The 20405-nt window shown below is 40.7% G+C and overlaps 1 protein-coding gene across 1 annotated transcript in view; it reads left to right on the top strand.

Moving 5' to 3' along the window:
• LOC306920992 (uncharacterized protein) overlaps positions 1–20405 on the top strand; it is an 86720-nt gene that overhangs the window by 1468 nt on the left and 64847 nt on the right. Inside the window, exon 2 of the mRNA XM_079498023.1 lies at positions 6957–7049. Within this exon, the coding sequence (XP_079354149.1) occupies positions 6957–7049 (93 nt within the window). The remainder of the gene's footprint in view (positions 1–6956; positions 7050–20405) is intronic.

The following is a 20405-nucleotide window of genomic DNA, read 5'->3' as shown; positions in this document are numbered from 1 at the left end:
ATGAAATCAATTAGATCCACTCTAGATGGTAAACACTATAGGACACTGTTGACTCTCCTTATTACAAAGAGGAAGTGAATGTCTTAGCCTGAGGGTGAACTATACTGTATTGTGCTCCTTTATTCTCAGTGTTGGGCAGAAACCTTGCATCTCTATATTTTAGCTGTTTCGTTTCCCCCCCTAAATTAACGCCATTTTTCGGCACATAAGAGCGTTGTGAGCTTCGCTATTAAGTGCGTATGTCGGTTTTATAAATATTGAACCAATGGAAAGTATTAAAGGGATATTTCACTTTTTAAAAATGTAGTCTTTTAATCGTCTACTCAGGCTTTTGTGAATACCCCAGACAGTTTTTAAATTGCTTGATTCAGAATTTAGATATTTGATATTCATTTTATCAGACACGCCCCGTTCCTATTAACCCATTCTAACTTCAAACTCTTTTAACCATGATAGATTCATTAGGAAAAAAACAGTCCTTTTTCAATTTAGCCTTTTCATTTATTTCTAATATGTTTTTGGGGAAATAAAAAAATAAAATGAAAAAAGTAATTGAAAAAACATGAGGACAGCAGTATGAGTCATCAGAACCAAGGACGTGTTTTCGGTGTATCTATCATGATTATAATGGAGTTTGAAGTTACAATGGGTTTGTATTGGTGTCTAATATAAGGAATATCTAAATTCTGAATGGAGTAACTTTAAAACTGTCCTCGGTGCTCCCAAAAGCCTGAGTAGACGATAAAATGACCCTATTTTTTAAGTAAAATATCGATTTAACAAGAGCTTATGACTAAACAATAGCTACATTGGATCCATTGGAACAAAGGTTATTTTTTCCCTTCTATTTCCTGAAAAGTAATGTTTTTTAAGGGTGACATACAAGGTTGACACCCGACAGCGAGTCAGCAACGATATTAAAGAGTTCCTTGTAAACATGCATGCCTCTACAGTCCTGAGGGCCTTCTGACAAATGCCCCTTGACTCTGTTGTGTGAGGAGGATTGCGTTCCACAAGGCTGCTGAGGCTGGACAGCTTGCAGCTAAAGGTGCATGGCTGCCTGGCTGCTTGACGCTAAGTGCATTGGACAGATCTTTTGTTTGTGCCATGTTCAGAGCATGGAGGTCATTGAAAAGTCTTCTTTTCAACAAGATGGGGGACGGGGGCACGGGAGGTGGTGATTGGACTGTATAGGATTTCTTGTTTGTTTGTCCTCTTTATGGTACAGTGCAGGTCCCGTGAGTGAGCTCACGATAAGCTACTGCACACAAAATTTTTAACCGTGTCATCGAGGCAGCGATAATCCTTTTCTTTTGTCTATACCACGATGGACGTGTTTGTAACTTAGCAATAAGCTCTCGTCTTCAGGTAGAAATCATCTGTCATAATATCTCTGTCCCAAACCCTTTTCATCAACTATACTATACATCTCCCTCGGTTGTTAGTATCTCTCTATCTTTATCCATTCCCTGTCTTGTCTTTGGGTCGTGAATGTTGTCAACATCATTTAATTTGCCTGGTTGGTGAACACTAACAACTTTGACCTTTAACCATTGGTACCCCACCCTTGCCCTTTAACCTGCTTTCCTGCACCCTTTTACCCCTTCACTAGGGCTGTCACCATTACACATTTAAATTGACGATTGATTGTCACACAATTAATTGTGTGCCTACACACCCGTCTCTGACTTTTTACTTCCTGTGTTTGAAATTACAAAATACATATCAAAGCTCCTCAACTGACTGAAAAAACATGTTTTCAAACTTTACCACTGCACCACAGCATTTTCAGCCTTAGCTTAATATTATTACTCCTCACTCATGCTCATTATATGATGGAGCCATTTCTGTCTACTCACTCTGTGTCTCATTGATGGCCTGTGGACAGTTCAGAATCCTGCCTACTGTACCACTGACATCATCGATGACTATGACTATTCCAAGCTAATAGAAACTACAGCCTTTCTATTCCTGGAAAGTTGGCATGCTGAAATAGAAGCCATGGTCCTTACATATAAATAAAGAAGAAGCTTAAAGAAAAAAGAAGAAGCTTCAAAAAAGAAGCTTCTTGTTCGAAATGACCAAACCTGCCTACTGATGATGTCATCACTGGCAGGCATGTTTCTGAACTGTCCACAGCCGTCCTCTGCATGAGACACAGTGAGTAGACATGAATGGTGCCATCTTATAATGAAGACGTCCAGGTTTAAACAGAGATCAGTACTGTGGTGTGAGTTGAGCTGTTCGTTGCCGGTAACAATGTGACGCGTTGTGAGCTTGTAGATCGGCTATTTTTGCCGCACGATACAGGTGCAGCAAGTATAAAACATGCTTTATAACTAAGCATCCACCACAGAGGATCAAGACATTCATGAGTATTGAGCCTGGTTTCAGCTTGATGAGCAGGAATTAAGCGGCTGTACTTTTAATTTGATATTTATTATTTGTGCTGTGCCAGACGATACTGTTGTAATCCCTCTTGTAACCGTGTGTGTCCCAATCCAGGGGATGAAAGGATTTACTCACAGGTTTAATGATTAATCAATGCTCTTTTTTTATCCACAGGGATTAGCAGAGGATGTCTTTGGCTCCTCTATTGAAGGTGTATTTCACATTAAAACTCCTCTGGGGTAATTCTAATTTATACTCGGACACCCAAAGCAATTGAAGTTGCTTGATTCAATACTGTATGTACATATTCATATCATCAGACCCAACCTATATAAAAAAATATATATAAAAAATAACTATGATTGATTCATTGAAAACACATGTCCTTGGTTCTGCATGGTGACTGATATTGTCCTTCTAATGTGTCAGGGGTCTGTGCTTTTTCAATTACTTGTAGTATTGTTGTGTTGTATTCCTTAAAAATAATAGGAAGGTGGTGAGTCTGATAAAAATAAAAATATGGAAATATTGAATCAAGCAATTTAATAACTGTCTGGGGTGTTCACAAAAGCCTGAGTAGACGATAAAATGACCACAGAAGTGTTTTCAAGTGAAATTTCCCTTTATTAACATTTAGCCTTGTACCTGGAAAGCGACTTTTCTCTCTGGCTAACCTTTAGAAATAAGAGAGCAGAGAGTGTTATGCTTTTGAAAAATAATGTTGAATCCATGTGTGCTCTGTTGTGACTGAGTATTGCTGATGAAAGACAGTTGACCTGACATTTTGGTCAGTGTTCAGCATTCTGATAGCCTGAGGGACAAACTCTTTCTGTGTCACTCTGTAGTGGCTTCGTGACACCATACAGTATAGCAGGCGTTTGACAGACCATAGAGGCACAAACAGTGATGTGTGAGACCTTTAAAATCATTTCAGATCTGCTCAAGGAAGGAATATCCGCATTAACTTGAGTAGTTTCTGAACTTGGGTTATTGAACAAGCATAGCAGCAGTCTATTCTAGAGAAACGGACGGCCTTCCTTCCTCAGTGTTTGGGTGGCCACTGGCCAGGCTGGGGGAGTTGTCCCAAAGTACACAGATCAAACAAGAATCAATATTCAGCGCCTGTCTCGCCTTTTTCTTGCATCAAATACTTTCAGAGTCACATGGGCCGACTGTTTGGGTGGAATAGGTAAGCGTTTTATTTTTATCAAGTATTTACCAGTGACAGCTAGACAGCTCGCCTCCTAGGACCCCCATGCTGTAAATAAATAAAAAGCACAATATTTGCCTCTGAGATGTAGTGGAGTGTAAGTTTAAAAATACAGTGGTTCTCAACCATGTCTGGATCAAGTAGTCCCACTTGAAAATGTTGAAGGCGTTCGCGGCCCACCCTTCTGACCAGCTAACACGGCAGCCTTCCTTCTGGCTATCGTGTTAAGTGGTCAGATATGAGTTTAAATTAATCATTCAATTGTGTTGTGGCTCGGCTCAATCAAACTATACACATAAGTCCCTATTTTAATATCACAGTGACAACAACATTTTCAAGGTTTCAGAGAAAGAACATATACAGTAGGCCTACCATGTAATTTAAACATGAATGATTACAAAAATCATATACATCATACATTATTATTACAAATCGTTTGCCAATTATTTCAGGATCAGCCCCGATTGCAATACTCTCTCGACCCGTGAGAGTTCAGAAAGTACAGAAAATACGTTACATTAAGTAAACAATGTGAGTACTTCTTCCAGGCAGCAGTGCCTCGATCTCCCCACAAGATAATGCCACAACAACGAGGCACAATAAACAGCACATCATTTATTATGCCCTGATACAGAGCCATCTCTATTAGGCCTACAGATAGTGTATGACACTCCTAAACAGGTCACGTCATAGTGAAATATTACAGCTGATCAGGTGTAAAGCCAGGGAGTCACTTCTCTCTTATCTCTGTTGCTGTTTACAGTCAGATTATATGCAACAATATTACACTGTATCATCAGGGAGGAGCTATTTAAAATGTTTTTTTACTGTGGCCCAGCACTGTTGACTACCTTGACCCAGCACTGTTGGGTAAAATAGCTTTACTGATAGTAACTAGCCTAGGCTTTTATTTTCGTTCGCATTCGGCTCAAAAAGAAAAGCCTGGGGAAACACTGTGGGAGCCAAGTTTGAATAATGTGATTATTTGAATAATTACTGCTTTATCTTGTGATTTGTATTTTGTTTTAATAGTTCATGTATATTGAATTATATGAATGTTAAATTAGCTAAGTTAATTGGTTTCATTCATGGTGATGTGCTTTAGGTTAAAATTCAATGAGAGCTCTGGTTATGTAACTGAGAACTTAATTGCAATTGCTAACACCTGAGTGTGTGCAGGTCAGGGCAGATTCAGTTCATTTAATTGCCATAGTTCACGCTTGAGTGTGTGCAGAGCAGTACAGAGGTAGCCTGGCTCCAGCCCTGAATTGCTAGCCACGCCCATTAAGAAAATATGTTCTGGCGATTCAGGTCTGGAGTCTCTCCCAACGACGGTGTCAGCTACGTTCGGAAATCCGAACGTAGCCAAGTAGTAAGCTGATTGGCCATCAGCCCCGTCACTCAACACTGTCAGACAACAAACATGGCTGCCCCGACTGCGGTAACTCACGACCGTATCAATCTGGCTATTAAATCAACGTATGATAAATAGTTTTTTTACAGACATGAAAGGTTTTATAAACATCATCATCCGACATGAACGGGTTAGCCATAGCCACATGATTGACAACAACGTCATCTGCTTTCCTACTATTCTGATTGGTTGGTATGAACCAATCACCGAAGACTGCCGCTTTGACGACACCCATCCCATAAACTGCTGCAGTGGGGAGGGCTTTCAGTCTGAATAATGAAGTGAAACAAAATGAAAAGTGTCAGGCTAGTACAGAGACAGAGTTTGTGCAGAGCAGTACAAAACTAAGCATTAAAGTATGAGGTATAAAGTACAGCAGCATTGTGTTCCTAAAACAGAAAGATTGGGTATTGGGTAAGACTGACATTATGTATCTTTCAGGACCTTTCACTGCTTTGTCTCAACCATTACTATATGGCTCTGGTCTCAGCCACCGCGGTAGATATTTTGACATTCCGTTTTTTTTGTTTTTATGAGCAGCCATAAACTACACAGGTTCATCCCGATGTTCTGGGCATCTTTGTAATGTTAGTGTTAGTAAAAATCAGGTAAAAGAGTAACAGACCAGAGCTACGTTTGAGGCAGACTAACATCAGTCACTTTTCCATTCACTGTAGTAGAAGGAGGTGCGGGGAAACCGCAGATATGTCGTCTCCGCCTACAGGAAATACGTTGCCTGCGACCATGAGACCCGTTTCTGAATCGGTTTATATATAAAGGCTAGATGGCTCAAGGCGGAGTCTCTGACGTAGTTCACCTGGCGGCCATCTTGCTTCAGGACTACAGTACAGTATGTTCAATGGCAGCTCAAACAAAAACAGTCATAACTCGCTCAAATCTTGACAGATTTACAAACGGGTTGGTTTATTACAAACGTTGTCAACATGGCTATGTTTTTTATATGAACGTCGTATAAAAGCATATAAGTATGCGGACGTCTCTGACGCTTATAACAAACCAAACCGTTTGAAAATCGGTTGAAAATTGAGCAAGTTATGGTTATTTAAAAGTACATGCCCCATAGACACAATGTTATGCAGCCCCGAAGTAAGATGGCCACGTAGCAACGTCGCTCTCTATTGGCCAGAGCGCGGGTGAGCCATCTAGCTTTCTTATATATATCTATGGTTTTACATGTCCTTTACATGTGAAAGGGCCAGCCCGTCTCCACAAGCATGTTGATGTATTTACATTCCAGAGCTATACTGTACGATAACCTTAACCTCACAAATCTGTATGCCAAAACCTAAACTCACAGTATCCAACACCTTACAGTATATATTACAGTATAAACCCAGGACCTTGGGATTGCAGACCAAGCACTCTAAACTCACTGTTCCACGGTTCCACCCATTCTTTCGAGTGAGGAATTCTTTTGAAGTTCCAATGCATCAGTTGATTTCTTATAGTAGCCTAGGCTATACACTTCGGAGGAGTGTGTGTGTGTGTGTGTGTGTGTGTGTGTGTGTGTGTGTGTGTGTGTGTGTGTGTGTGTGTGTGTGTGTGTGTGTGTGTGTGTGTGTGTGTGTGTGTGTGTGTGTGTGTGTGTTGTGCATGCTTACGTGTGTGTCTTCTCTTAATCGTTGTGTACGGAGGAGTGTGCTCATGGTGTGTGTGTCTCTTCTCTTTAGCGTTGTGTACAGAGGAGTGTGCTCATGGTGTGTGTGTCTCTTCTCTTAATCGTTGTGTACAGAGGAGTGTGCTCATGGTGTGTGTGTCTCTTCTCTTTAGCGTTGTGTACAGAGGAGTGTGCTCATGGTGTGTGTGTCTCTTCTCTTTAGCGTTGTGTACAGAGGAGTGTGCTCATGGTGTGTGTGTCTCTTCTCTTTAGCGTTGTGTACAGAGGAGTGTGCTCATGGTGTGTGTGTCTCTTCTCTTTAGCGTTGTGTACAGAGGAGTGTGCTCATGGACGGTGTGTGTCTCCAGATACCTGCCAGTGTGAACCAGGCTGGGGTGGAGTGGACTGCTCCAGTGGTGAGTATACATGATTACTCGCAAGCTTACTCCAAAACACGCAAACCTGTATGTTTAGATCAGTGGTTCTCAAACTTTGCAGAACTTATTTTGATGCTGTAACAATGTGCGCCCACAACAAACGTTCCTAACGTCTACTTGGGCTTTTGTGTGTGCACCTGGTCAGTTTTTAAGTTGCTTGATTCCTATACGAAATACATTTCAACGTCAAACTCCATTTTACATTCATTGAAAGCACTTGTCCTTGTTGGTTATGGTGAGTACTGGAGAGACTCAATATTTTTTGGGACAAATAAATAATAAATAATTAAAATTAAAATATAAAACACCACCCCCTCACCCATTAGAAGATCCGTCACCAGAGTCAAGGACAGGTGTTTTCAATTAATCTAACATGGTTAAAAGGGAATTTGAATGGCCTGTAAACAGTACAGTATGTCACCTTTTGCCAAATACCATTTCAAGAGGAGCTTAACATTTTGAATTGTGCACTCTAAATGCACTTATGTCAAAAATGGTGTATGGTCCCACACTAATAGCTTGGCATTGGGAAAGGGACAACAAGATCACATAGGCTATTCCCATTATGCAAGTATAAAAAGAGTAAAATTCTAAATACATTGTGGTTTAATAATTTCAACTGGCGGTGACCCCCCTCATCAAAGTATATATTATTTAAGTGGTTATAAAGGAGAGCTGACATAAACACAGACTCCATTAGAATGTTGATTAGCATCTTTAAGTGCAGTTGGCTGGAACTCTAATACTTCACTCGTGTTTTATATGAATTTGTCCTTCCGGCCCAAATCCTGCATATTTCTCCCTTCATTTAGTGATGAGGTCAAAGCCTTTTGCATTGACAAAGGCTCTCATCTCACACAGCTAATGTGACTAAGTGACTGATCAACACACTTTCACTTACAAGATGGCCTATAGTGACCTATGGAGTCATGTACAGGTAGGTCACATGTTGACATCCCGGTCAGTTCCCCACTCCATGAATGAATCCCAAGACATAAAAAGGTAAAGTTATTAAATTTGGCCAATTTGTTTTTATAGTCGTTTTTGGTTACTTTTGATGCAGTAATGTTATTTTTCTTTTGTTTCTTTTTTTATATATTAAAGTTAAAAGTCCTTAAATTATCATTTCACTGTCATCTGGGGACCCCCCAAAATCATGTGGGTCCCGACCCACAAGTTGAGAACCACTGCTTTAGACGACTCAATGCGGTTCCATATTATGTCCAGATAGGGACAACATCGTAACTCACCTCCCCCATTTCACCGCTGGAAGAAACTGATGTCACTCCATTTGTTTGTAGATAACGAACGAACGAACGAATGAATGAATGAATGAATGAATGAATGTATGAATATTTTATTTTCGTGTCCGGACAATTTCTTGACCCATCCCACATTGGATTATCAGACACAGCAATTTAAAACAATAACAACAATACAAAAACAAAACAAGGACATTCAGGTGTAGCCAGCCAGCAACTCAATCAGATTACAGACAGTAAACCCACACAGACCTGTGCATGAAATATATAACCAATCTGTAAAACAGTTCATATATAACTTCATCTATAATACAATTTAGTTATACGTCACCTTTCACCTCCTATCCCATGCCCTATAAAGATACTCAAAACATGGTGAAAAAGAAACTCAACTCTCACACTCCACCAAGTTCAGATCAGGGGTGTGGACTTTTTCAAGCAATACTTCTCTCAGATCATGATACAGAGGACAAAATAAAATACAATGGTTCTCCACCTCGTTCAGATCACAGTATCCTGTCCTCCTCAACAACACCCATATAACTTCCTGTTTCAATGTGCAATGGCAAAACTTTTAGTACCCCCAGATCCCCGAAACATAATCTAGAATAGGACATACGCAAGTTTGATACAATTTTGAATATGTAGAATAACCCATGTCCCTCAATGTTTTTGCAAATGGTTTGGTTTGGTTAATAAACTCTTCTCCTCTTTTATTCCCATGGAAAGTGTCCTCCTCATATTGGAGCTTTAAACCTGTCTCTGTCTGTCTTGGAGTGACTGAAATAAGCACTAATTCTTTGCATCTGGAAAACCATTCCATTAAATAGAAAAATCTTTAATCTGTCTTGAGAGATTGGCTGAAATATCAAACATAACCTTCTTCACATCCTCTAAGTGCTCATCACTTTCTCATTTGAATTTTCGAATGACACAGAGAGTGAGGTCAGATTGAATTGAACGCGTCTCCGCTTTTCTCTCTGTCTGAGAGAAGTTTTGCTGAAGTTGAGAAATTCTCCCTCTTTTTCCCTTTTTTGGCGTAAAGTTACTAAGTACATTTAGTTGAGTATGATGCGACGCATTTGTGCTTGTAAATCGGCTATTTCCAAAATGTTTCCAAGCTGCCAGGCTGAAGCCGTGGTCAAGAATATGATTTTGCCCCTGTCCGTCCGTGTGTCTGTGTAGCCTACAGCTAATTTTGCATACTTGCATTTATGCAACTTTGCATATACATCCCCACTGGGCCACGGAAGAAGTCCAACCTACATTTTAAATAAATTTGAGCAATTATTATTATTGCTAGAATTTTGCGGGCCTTCGGCCTGCTCATCCTAGCGCCACACGTCGCAAATAGGAAGAAGGCAATAGCGGGAGGGCGATATTGCTTTATTTTATTTTTTTACTTGGAAGAGCAAACATGGCAACCCATGATATATGTTTTCATATACCCAGTTGCTTGGAAAGTGCAAACTTGGCAACCTGGCTGAGTGGCCCTATTTTGTTTTGCTTGTTTTTATTTGCGTATAAAAACTCTACTCTACTCTACTCTACTCTACTCTACTCTACTCTACTCTACTCTACTCTACTCTACTCTACTCTACTCTACTGTGCTATTGTGTTCTAGTCTGTACTGTACTGTACTGTACTGTACTGTACTGTACTGTACTGTACTGTACTGTACTGTACTGTACTGTACTGTACTGTACTGTACTGTACTGTGCCATAATGTACCGTATTGTAGCATACTGTGCCGTACGGTATCATACTGAACTGTGCCATACTGTACTGTACTGTACAATACTGTCCCATACTGTACCGTACTGTACGTAAGGGGGGCGTGCAGGATTTCTTGTGCATGGAGAGATGTGTGCTGACGGAGTGGTTTGGTAGGAGAAGGAGAACGGATAAACGGCCAAGTGCTTGTTGTGTACCCCCTTTCCATTAGGGTAGAAGGATTATTAGCCTACATTTTGCAAATCAGCCTCATGGTGGTGCTATAACAGGCTAATCTGTCATAGTTTTTTCATATTCATCCTGATTGGCATCCATGATTCTACTGACTGGTCTTTCGGTTTCGGTGACCTGTGCTCCTCGTAGAACATCTTTCTAGTTAACACTAGCATGAGTGAAGTAAAATCAGATACAAGTAGCATGTGCTTAAATTCATATTTAGAAAATGTTTCAGATGTCAAAAATTTCTGAGATGATGGAATGATGATGGATGATGATGGTCATGGAAGGGGAACCTTCTGAAAGCTTCATGGGCAAAATGACAGTAATGTTTGTCTACTCACTCTGTGTCTCAGAGGAGGATTGTGGAAAGTTCAGAAAAATCAGAGTAAAATCTGCTGGGCACTCTAGCGCCTTTATTTTGAAAAAGTCCAGTCTCTCTCTCTCTCTCTCTCACTCACTCACTCTCTCTCTCTCTCTCTCTCTCTCTCTCTCTCTCTCTCTCTCTCTCTCTCTCACACAAAAGTGTTGGGGTCAAAATTACACTTACTGTAAAGTACCAAAAATAAATTTCTCATTATGCAGACAGACTCTCCCATTTCACAACATTGTTTCTTTCAAAAGTTTTCAAAATGTGTCAAAAACCTTTCTAACATAGCAGAATGTAACAGTGTGAGGACTTTCTCTTCCTGTCCTTGTGCTCAAACTGTACAATTGTCATTCTTCTCATTTTAACACTTTACACTATTTTAATCAGTCAGGAACTGAGGATAGCAGTGGAATAATCTTGAATTACTCTGCTGTCGGGCAGAAACCTCTTATCTCCATATTTTAACTTTGGGTGTTTCATAAATTAACGCCCTACTTGATCCTACTACAGTGTCACACAAATGCATCAAAAGTAGCAGATCCGCATTTGCGCCGTATTTTGAGCTTATATATCATGATTAAAAGAAAAACACATGAAACATCAGGGATGTTCTCACTGAAACATCAGGGATAAAATCATAATAAAGTTTTTGGGCATTATGAGATTTCCAACCGATGATCTGATATAGTAAAGGGGAATCAGCTACAGCTTGCAAAGTAAACAAGTTAACAACACATGAACATGATTATTCATTGATGGGAGAAAATGAATGAAAGCTGCGCAAAACTAGAAAGGTCACGTTTTAGATTCAGATGACTTTATTGATCCCCAAAAGGTTAGTTCATTAATTTGCGACTATCAGTCGATACACATAATAAGAATGTGTTACATACTAAATAGTTCTATCTCAGTCATACTTTGAATGCTTGGACTGAACTAGGCTGAACTCACAGGCTCCTCACTGGCAGATGAACCACTATGGCACAACAGCGGTGGGATGTATTAATTAGCATTATAAATCAGGAGAAAAGAATGGGTAAAAAAATAAGTGGCTATACTCTTTAAAAAAAGGGGAAAAAAACAGGACAAGTACATTTTACAGCTGTGGATGTTTAACCCTGCACTTCATTAGGCTCAAATGAGTATTCACACACAAGGGATCATTGATTATCCTGCTTGACACACACAGACACACACACATGCACGCACGCACGCGTGCGCAAGAGCACACAGAAAGCTGATGAATGGACTCTGTGTTGCTGAAGTGTCAGGTCTAATTAACAGCTCCAGCAGCATCAGCATGGCCCTGGTGTTTGGTCAAAATGAAGTTATAGCAACAAACTTTTAATGACATTTTGGCTGCAACATCAGAGCATTTTGGCTGCTCTGCATGCACTCTGCATAGCCATGCCAGGGCTCTGATATGAGATGTTGTGTTGAGTCTCATTACTTTACTACTCCAAAAAATGATTTTTAAATCAAATCAAACCAAACACAAAGCACATTCAGGCTGTTCCAGAGCCTGGGGGCAGCAGTCCAACCTGGGAGCCCATTCGGTAAAAAAAAAGAAGGAAAAACATCACACCCATGTGAACTGAGCGGTGCAACTGTACTTTTATTGTGATAGTTACTGTACTGTACTCTGTGCTGTACTGTACAGAGCACCTTTGTAAATGTACCTTTATTGTTATTGTTATAGTGCTCAGTGTGAATGGGCCTGTAGGCTGCTCATATATTTGTTTACTCCTTTGTTTTTGCCTCTTGGGGCACCACCTCCTTTTTTGTGTAGTAACAGGAACTCGGTTTGGCTCCTCCTCTTTCTTAGCCCACTTCCTCCCGGGTGCTCCTGTGTTTATTCCTACTAACAACAGGACTATATGTTTAGGCCAGCGGTGGTGTGTTTATTTCTACAGACAACAGGACTATATGTTTAGGCCAGCGGTGGTGTGTTTATTCCTACAGACAACAGGACTATATGTTTAGGCCAGCGGTGGTGTGTTTATTCCTACAGACAACAGGACTATATGTTCAGGCCAGCGGTGGTGTGTTTATTCCTACAGACAACAGGACTATATGTTTAGGCCAGCGGTGGTGTGTTTATTCCTACAGACAACAGGACTATATGTTTAGGCCAGCGGTGGTGTGTTTATTCCTACAGACAACAGGACTATATGTTTAGGCCAGCGGCGCTGACAGATTCTGTCTTGAGAGATTACCCCTACTCTTCCTGCTGGTTCTATAGGAACGACAGCAACTTATCCACAGACCTCAGAGCCCTGGCTGGGATGTATGATTGCATGAGCTCAGCGAGGTACTACGGAGCCAGCCCATTTATTTAATGATTTAAAAAACACATAAAATAACCTTAAAATCAATTCTAAAATGAACAGGGAAGCCAGTGAAGTGAGTCCAGGACAGGATTAATGTGCCTGCGTCTTATTTTGTGCCAGTGAGGAGGAGGCGAGATGCTGCATGTTGGACCAGCTGCAGATGCCTGACTGATGACTGCTGTATGCCCGCGTATACAGTCTGCTGTATATATATATATGAACCTTTATTGAGAAAGGATATCCCCTTGAGATGTCTCGTCTCGTTTTCGAGGGGGTCCAGCAACATACAGAAAATACAGAGCAATACATTAGACAGAAACGTTACAACAAATACATCCATGCATACAATACAGAACAAAACAGAAAGCTCTCCCAAGCTGGCCGCTCCCACCCCACCTAATCACCCAGAGAATAAGGCACTTAATGCATCATGGTACTCATATAGTGGACATAGATCAAGAATCAGAAATCAAAAATCAAAAACAACCTGTTACAGATACTATATGCACATGCAGTTAAATGCTTTAACGACATGAGATAGATACACAATTACAAACGTGCACATGCATAGATGTCAAATTACAGTATATTCGCAGATTTGTATGTTAGAAACAAACTGAGGCATATCAGAAGCAGGAGCAGGGTATTTGAAGATAAATATGGATAGAGACTTTAAAGATATTGAAGGAGTTAATTGATCTAAGAGAACTGGGGAGAGTTCCAGTCATCCGGGGCTTTGTATTTGAAAGCACGTCGGCCGACTTCTTTCCTAATGTTGGAGGGGACAATGAGGTAGGCATACTCTGTATTCCTCAGATTATATGGTGAGCTAAAGGGATGCAGATACTGTTTTAAATATTCAGGGTAGTTCAAATGAATGCATTTGAAGATGAATATGAGCCAATGAAAGTGCCTTCTAGATTTGAGAGTTAACCAGTTGAGGGTCTCATACATATAGTCTAGTCACTGGAAGGGGGTATCATGCACCCCCCGGAATTATACTTCTAATCAGTGTTTTCTTATTGGAAAAAATGTGCTGAAAATGATGAGTTATGATAAAAAGTTGTCAAAATGTCCCACCTACCTCAAAACCCCCTTTTTGGTATATGGCTCTGGCGAAATTGTGTAAAGGCAAATATTAATTCACTAAAATTACATAAATAGACATGGTGGTCTGAAATTGGTCATGGAGTATCTTGACACATAGGGGTAAGTAGCAGAACAGGATTTGGTTGGTTGCTACCATTATATTCTTAAATATGACCCACATCATCCTCAGAAACACACAAAAATATGGTGTCCGCTTGACTAATAACAACAAAGATGGTTATTTTCCAACACATTATGGTGAGTATCACTGCCTCACTTGTATATAGAAAACTTCCCATATCCCTAAGCTTCAATTTGAGCCCAAGATAACCTTTCTATCTTGTAAATTACTCTTTCTGTCGCCAAAATTATGAACTATACCTCAAATCGGTGAAAATTGTATATTCAGTCAGTTTCAGCTATACATTTGGAATGAATGATTGAATAACTGAGTTTGAACTGACTCCACATTATGGAATATTTCTTGAATAAGCCATGTTAAAAAGTTGGCAAAGTGTCCAATCTACCATTGTTATGCAAATGAGTTATGAAACAATCGATTTTCACTATATCTCAGCCAATATTGCACTTAAATGAACAAATAAGGTGTCTAGACCTATGTTTTGAGGGTCAACCGGTCAAGGATCTCAGTGAAACTATTCTTAAAGTGACCACATGTGCCCGTGGCATGCTGGTGTACAAATCAGTGCTGCCATTACAATAAAGTCACATTTATACCAAGTAAGAGATACCAATATTGCATATAACTTTTACAAATAAGGTATCTAGACAGGTGCTGTGCATTTAAGCAATCTTTATAATTTAGAATATACTGTAGCATAACATCAAAAACTAAAAACATTCTTAGTATGAACAATAGTATACGGCAGTATACACGCTATAGAATGGCCTGCAATATGCAGTACAAAATTCAAACAGTCACACAATCCTGTAACAGTATTCCATCCTATTACTATACACACTCAAAGGCAAAAATGTAAACAGTGTACAAACAGTGACCACCCTAGCCTGCACCATAAAGAACAAAATGCACAAACGTCACATTAATCAGTCATCGTGTTCATAGAACTCATCAGTCTTCTTTGTCTTCTTGTCCATGGTCTCCAATGACAAGGATTTTCAACCATCTCTGCCCTTCATATGGTTTTGTTTTTACCACAATAGCTTCATCAGCTCGCTTGTATAAGGCGATGGTTCTCTTCAGAGCAGAGTAGCATGGAGGAAGACGAGCCAGGTCAACTTTAGATTTAAGAAGTGAGTTTGACATTTGCCCCCACCATTGTCCACAGCAACTTGGCACGGGTGACGTCCACTGGGGCGGCGGTGGCTCAGGGGTAGAGTGGCTGGATGGCAACCGCAAGGTTGCCAGTTCAAACCCGGGCTACCCCAGAGTTAGTGTCGAAGTGTCCTTGAGCAAGACACTGAACCCCTAACAGCTCCCGATGTGCAGGTTGGTGCTTTGCATGGTTTCCGCTGCCATCAGTGTATGAATGTGTGTGTGAATGTGTGTGTCTATGTAAAGCGCCTTGGATAAAGGTGCTTTATAAATGCACCATTTACCATACTGAAGACTCGCAACTCTGTCCATACAGCAGACAGATGAATTGCTCCAACTATACTAATTAAGGATCTGTTCCATATAGTGTAGCACAAGGCACATTTGAAGGACCCCCATAACCCTTACAGGTCCATTTGGTTCCATTTGTACATTCAGAGTTGCACACCCGTAAGGGGCCCTGCATATCAACAGCTCAGTGGCCTTGTGGTCAGAGCGTTTGCCTTGAGACTGGGAGGTCGGGGTTCGATCCCCGGCCGGGTCATACCAAAGACTCCGAAAAATGGAACCCAGTACATCCCTGCTTGTCCCTGCTTGGCACTCAGCATCAAGGGTTGGATTGGGGTAAGTCCCTGATACATACTAGCGTCATGTCCAGGGGGTGTACTTGTACATCAAGCTGCCTCCTACTACAGAAACAGGAGATAGGCTCCTGCCCTATGGGCCTCATGGCTCTGCAAGGCTTACAGGTCCATTTGGTTCCATTCTGTACACACTGTAAAGTTACACACCCGTAAGAGGCCCTGGATATCATCAACAGCTCAGTGGCCTTGTAGTTAGAGCGTCCGCCCTGAGACTGGATGGTCAGGGGTTCGATCCTCAGCTGGGTAATACCAAAGGGTTGGATTGGGGTAAGTCCCTGCGACATACTAGTCATGCCAGGGAGTGTACTTGTTAGGCTCCTGCCCTATGGGCCACATGGCTTGGCTTGAGCTATTTGAATTGTGAGTCTTCAGTGAAACAGTGGTGGGAGCAGATGACAAACTAATTTCTAAATCTAAAGTTGACCTGGCTCGTCTTCCTCCATGCTACTCTGCTCTGAAGAGAACCATCGTGTCTTATACAAGCGAGCTGATGAAGCTTTTTTGGAAAAACCAAAACCCTATGATGAAGGGCAGGGGGGGTTGAAACTAAAGAGTTTTTTAATCCAGTGTGTCCTGCGGTGCAGTCCTACCAACCTCACTGGTTGATCTCCTTGACACTGTCTGGAGAGCATGGACAAGAAGCCGACGAGATAGAGGAATTGATTTAATCGGCACTGATTTGTACACCAGCATGCCACGGGCACATGTGGTCACTTTAGGAATAGTTTCACTGAGATCCTCGACCCTAAAAACATAGGTCTAGACACCTTATTTGTTCATTTAAGTGCAATATTGGCTGAGATATAGTGAAAATCGATTAATTTGATAATGGAGGCACTCATTTGCATAAAAATGGTAGATGGGACACTTTGCAAACTTTTTAACATAGCTTATTCAAGTAAGAAATATTCCATGATGTGGAGTGAGTTAAAACTCAGTCATTCATTCATTTATTCCAAATGTATAGCTGATACTGACTGAATATACAATTTTCACCGATTTGAGGTATAGTTCATAATTTTGGCGACAGAAAGAGTAATTTACAAGATAGAAAGGTTATCTTGGGCTCAAATTGAAGCTTGGGGATATGGGAAGTTTTCTATATACAAGTGAGGCAGTGATACTCACCATAATGTGTTGGAAAATAACCATCTTTGTTGTTATTAGTCAAGCGGACACCATATTTTTGTGTGTTTCTGAGGATGATGTGGGTCATATTTAAGAATATAATGGTAGCAACCAACCAAATCCTGTTCTGCTACTTACCCCTATGTGTCAAGATACTCCATGACCAATTTCAGACCACCATGTCTATTTATGTAATTTTAGTGAATTAATATTTGCCTTTACACAATTTCGCCAGAGCCATATACCAAAAAGGGGGTTTTGAGGTAGGTGGGACATTTTGACAACTTTTTATCATAGCTCATCATTTTCAGCACATTTTTTCCAATAAGAAAACACTGATTAGAAGTATAATTCCGGGGGGTGCATGATACCCCCTTCCAGTGACTGTACTTGGGTCATATAAGGACACCTTAGTATGAATCTGCAGAGGTTATTATAAGTTACATTAAGAGGATAGAGGTGTGTTTCAGAAGTATTTTGATAAACAATGTCGGCGTAGTCTATTATTGGAAGGATTAGTTGTGAGACAATTATTTTTCTGACCTGAAGGGTGAAGCAGTTAATGGATCGATATAGTACTTTCAAACTGAAATTAACTTTTTGGTCAACAGAGGTAATATGCGATTTGAATGAGAGTTGAGGGTCGAGCCAGAGTCCTAGATATTTGAATTCATCCACCTTTTCCATATATGTGCCATCAGCAAATGTAATAGATAACGGTATAGGGGTTCGTCGTGTAGAAAAAAGCATGCTAAAGGACTTTTTATTCAATATGAGTTTGTTGAGGTAAAACCATCTTTGGACTGCAGCAAAGTCAGCCTGTAGTGAGCACTGAATTTGGGAAATGTCAGGTTTAGAGGAATAGATGATGTGTCATCAGCATATAATTGAATATGGCAGTCAGAGCAAATTGTGGGCAGGTCATTGATAAAAATGGAGAATAACAGAGGCCCCAGGGAAGAACCCTGGGGTACACCTTTCTCCATGATTCTAAAGTCAGAGCGGTTCCCCTGGTATGAGACGTCTGAGGTGGAGATATGAGTTGAACCAAAGGACAGACTCTTTTGAGAGACCTATGGAATGAAGTTTGTCGAGAAGTAAGTAATGGTCTACCAAATCAAATGCCTTGGTAAGGTCGATAAATATTGCACCTGTACGCATACTATGTTCGAATGATGGAAATACATCGTTTGTGAATTTTAGAAGTGTTGTGGTTGTTGAGAAATTGGGTCTGAAACCGGATTGGAATGGAGATAGGATATGGGAGTCGTTGACATACTTAGAGAGTTGGTTAAATATTAACTTTTCAAATATCTTGACTGTGCTGTTGATAATAGAGATAGGTCTGTAATTGTTGATCATGTGGATCCCCAGCTTTATGCAGGGGGGTTACACTGACACATTTCCAGATTGACGGAATATCGCATGTAGCTAGAGATAGATTAAATAAATCGGACAGTGGAAATGAAAGAATGTGAGGAATTTAATCTCCAAACCATCTGGCCCAGCAGCACCTGGGTTTAACTCACAGATAGCCTGTTGAACATCAGTTGGAGTAATTCTAGCAAAAGAAAAGGAGCTGCCGACCCTAGAGTTATTCAAGGGAGCGTGAGAATAGGGTGGGTCCGATTGTGAGCTACAAACAGAGGAAAAGTGCTGACGCATTGGCAATTATGGAGGGATCACCAGTTACATTATCATTGATCCTAATGAGATTATGGCTTTTGTTTGTTTTGTTAAGTATGTTATTGATTCTGTTCCAAAATTTCTTCGGGTTATTGAAATCATTATTTAAGCAGTTTTTGTAATAATTGGCATAATTCTGCATTTCTTGTTTTGTTTAGCATGTGTTCCTTAAGTGTTTATATATGTTCCAGTCATTTGGATCATTAGATGAGCGATATTGTATCCAGGCCCTGTCTCTCTGTATAAATAGCTGTATCAATTCACCATTAATCCAGGGTAGGTGTCTGCCCTTGACATATGCCTGTGTATAGGAAGATGCAGGCTACTGTATATGCCCATGTAGGAGATGCAGGAATTAGATGAGATCATTTATTGTCACTGTATGGAACAACAAAACTTTGTTTAGTGCATACATATAAACAAACAAACAGCAGTATCAACAAAGAAAGAAACACAAGTTGAGATCAAGTCATCACAGTCGGTTGTCAGCAAAAACATCCATGAGGAATTCGACAAGATAAAACACAGACCTTGTCCGTTAAGTATTCTGGGGCCTGACCATGCAAAGTGAGCACCAGGCCCTTGAATTACACCCTGAATTTAACAGGGAGCCACTTCAAGCCAGTGCAAAGAGGCTAGGACTGGTATGATGTGGCACTCCAGATGTGGCACTCCAGTGATGATGCACCCTGGAGGATAAAATATTTTCTCTGTCTCTTCTATTGTGACAAAGGTCATGTCTCATAGGATCTGAATTTTGACCCGATAGTCAAGATGAAATGTATCCCCTGAGCAAGCAGACAGGCTCTATTAGCTCAATGGTAAAAATTGTGCATGCAAACGCGTTCAAATCCAGGGTAGAAGAGGAAAGTGCAGCTTTGAACGCAATAGGATAAAATGTTATTGCTTGGTTTGAATCGTCCATTTATTGTCTCCACCAGGCCGAAGGCATGGGGAGAGAGTATGTTTTGCACTCCGTCCGTGTGTCCGTCCTTCCGTCCTTCCTTCCTCCGTCCTTCCGTCCGTCTGTGAACAGCTAATCTCCGGCACCGTTAACCCGGGCGATGCCAAACTTTGCACACACACTCCCTGGATGCCAACGATGAACCTCTGCCCCACATTTTCCAGAACGGCCTGTTATAGCGCCACCATGAGGCAGCTTTTCACATTTTGTACCTAAAACTGCACCGATCTGCGTGAAATGTTGCATGCACACTCCCTAGAGGCCAAGGACAAACCTTTTACCTGCATTTTCCGCATCTGCCTTTTATAGCGCCACCAGGAGGCCGACTTTTGTAAAACACATTTTTTGATATTACTCCTCCAGATTCTGTCCAAAAATCTCACAAATCGTTACACAGTATCTCTATGGTCATGTGCTCAAGTCGGATCTGTCTGATATTTCATATTCCATCCTAATTGGCTATAATTGGCTTTCACAGTTTGCAAGATTGCCCCGTTTTGAACAATAGCCTCAAATCATGAACGCAGCATGCAATTTACGTGAAATCTTTCACACATTTTCTTACTAGGCTGAGGAATATATCCCACCCTTTTCACATTGGCCTGTTATAGCGCC

Source organism: Electrona antarctica, assembly GCF_951216825.1.
Source record: "Electrona antarctica genome assembly, chromosome: 3".
Classification (NCBI taxonomy): domain Eukaryota; kingdom Metazoa; phylum Chordata; class Actinopteri; order Myctophiformes; family Myctophidae; genus Electrona; species Electrona antarctica.
This window is presented reverse-complemented; position numbering and strand designations above follow the sequence as displayed.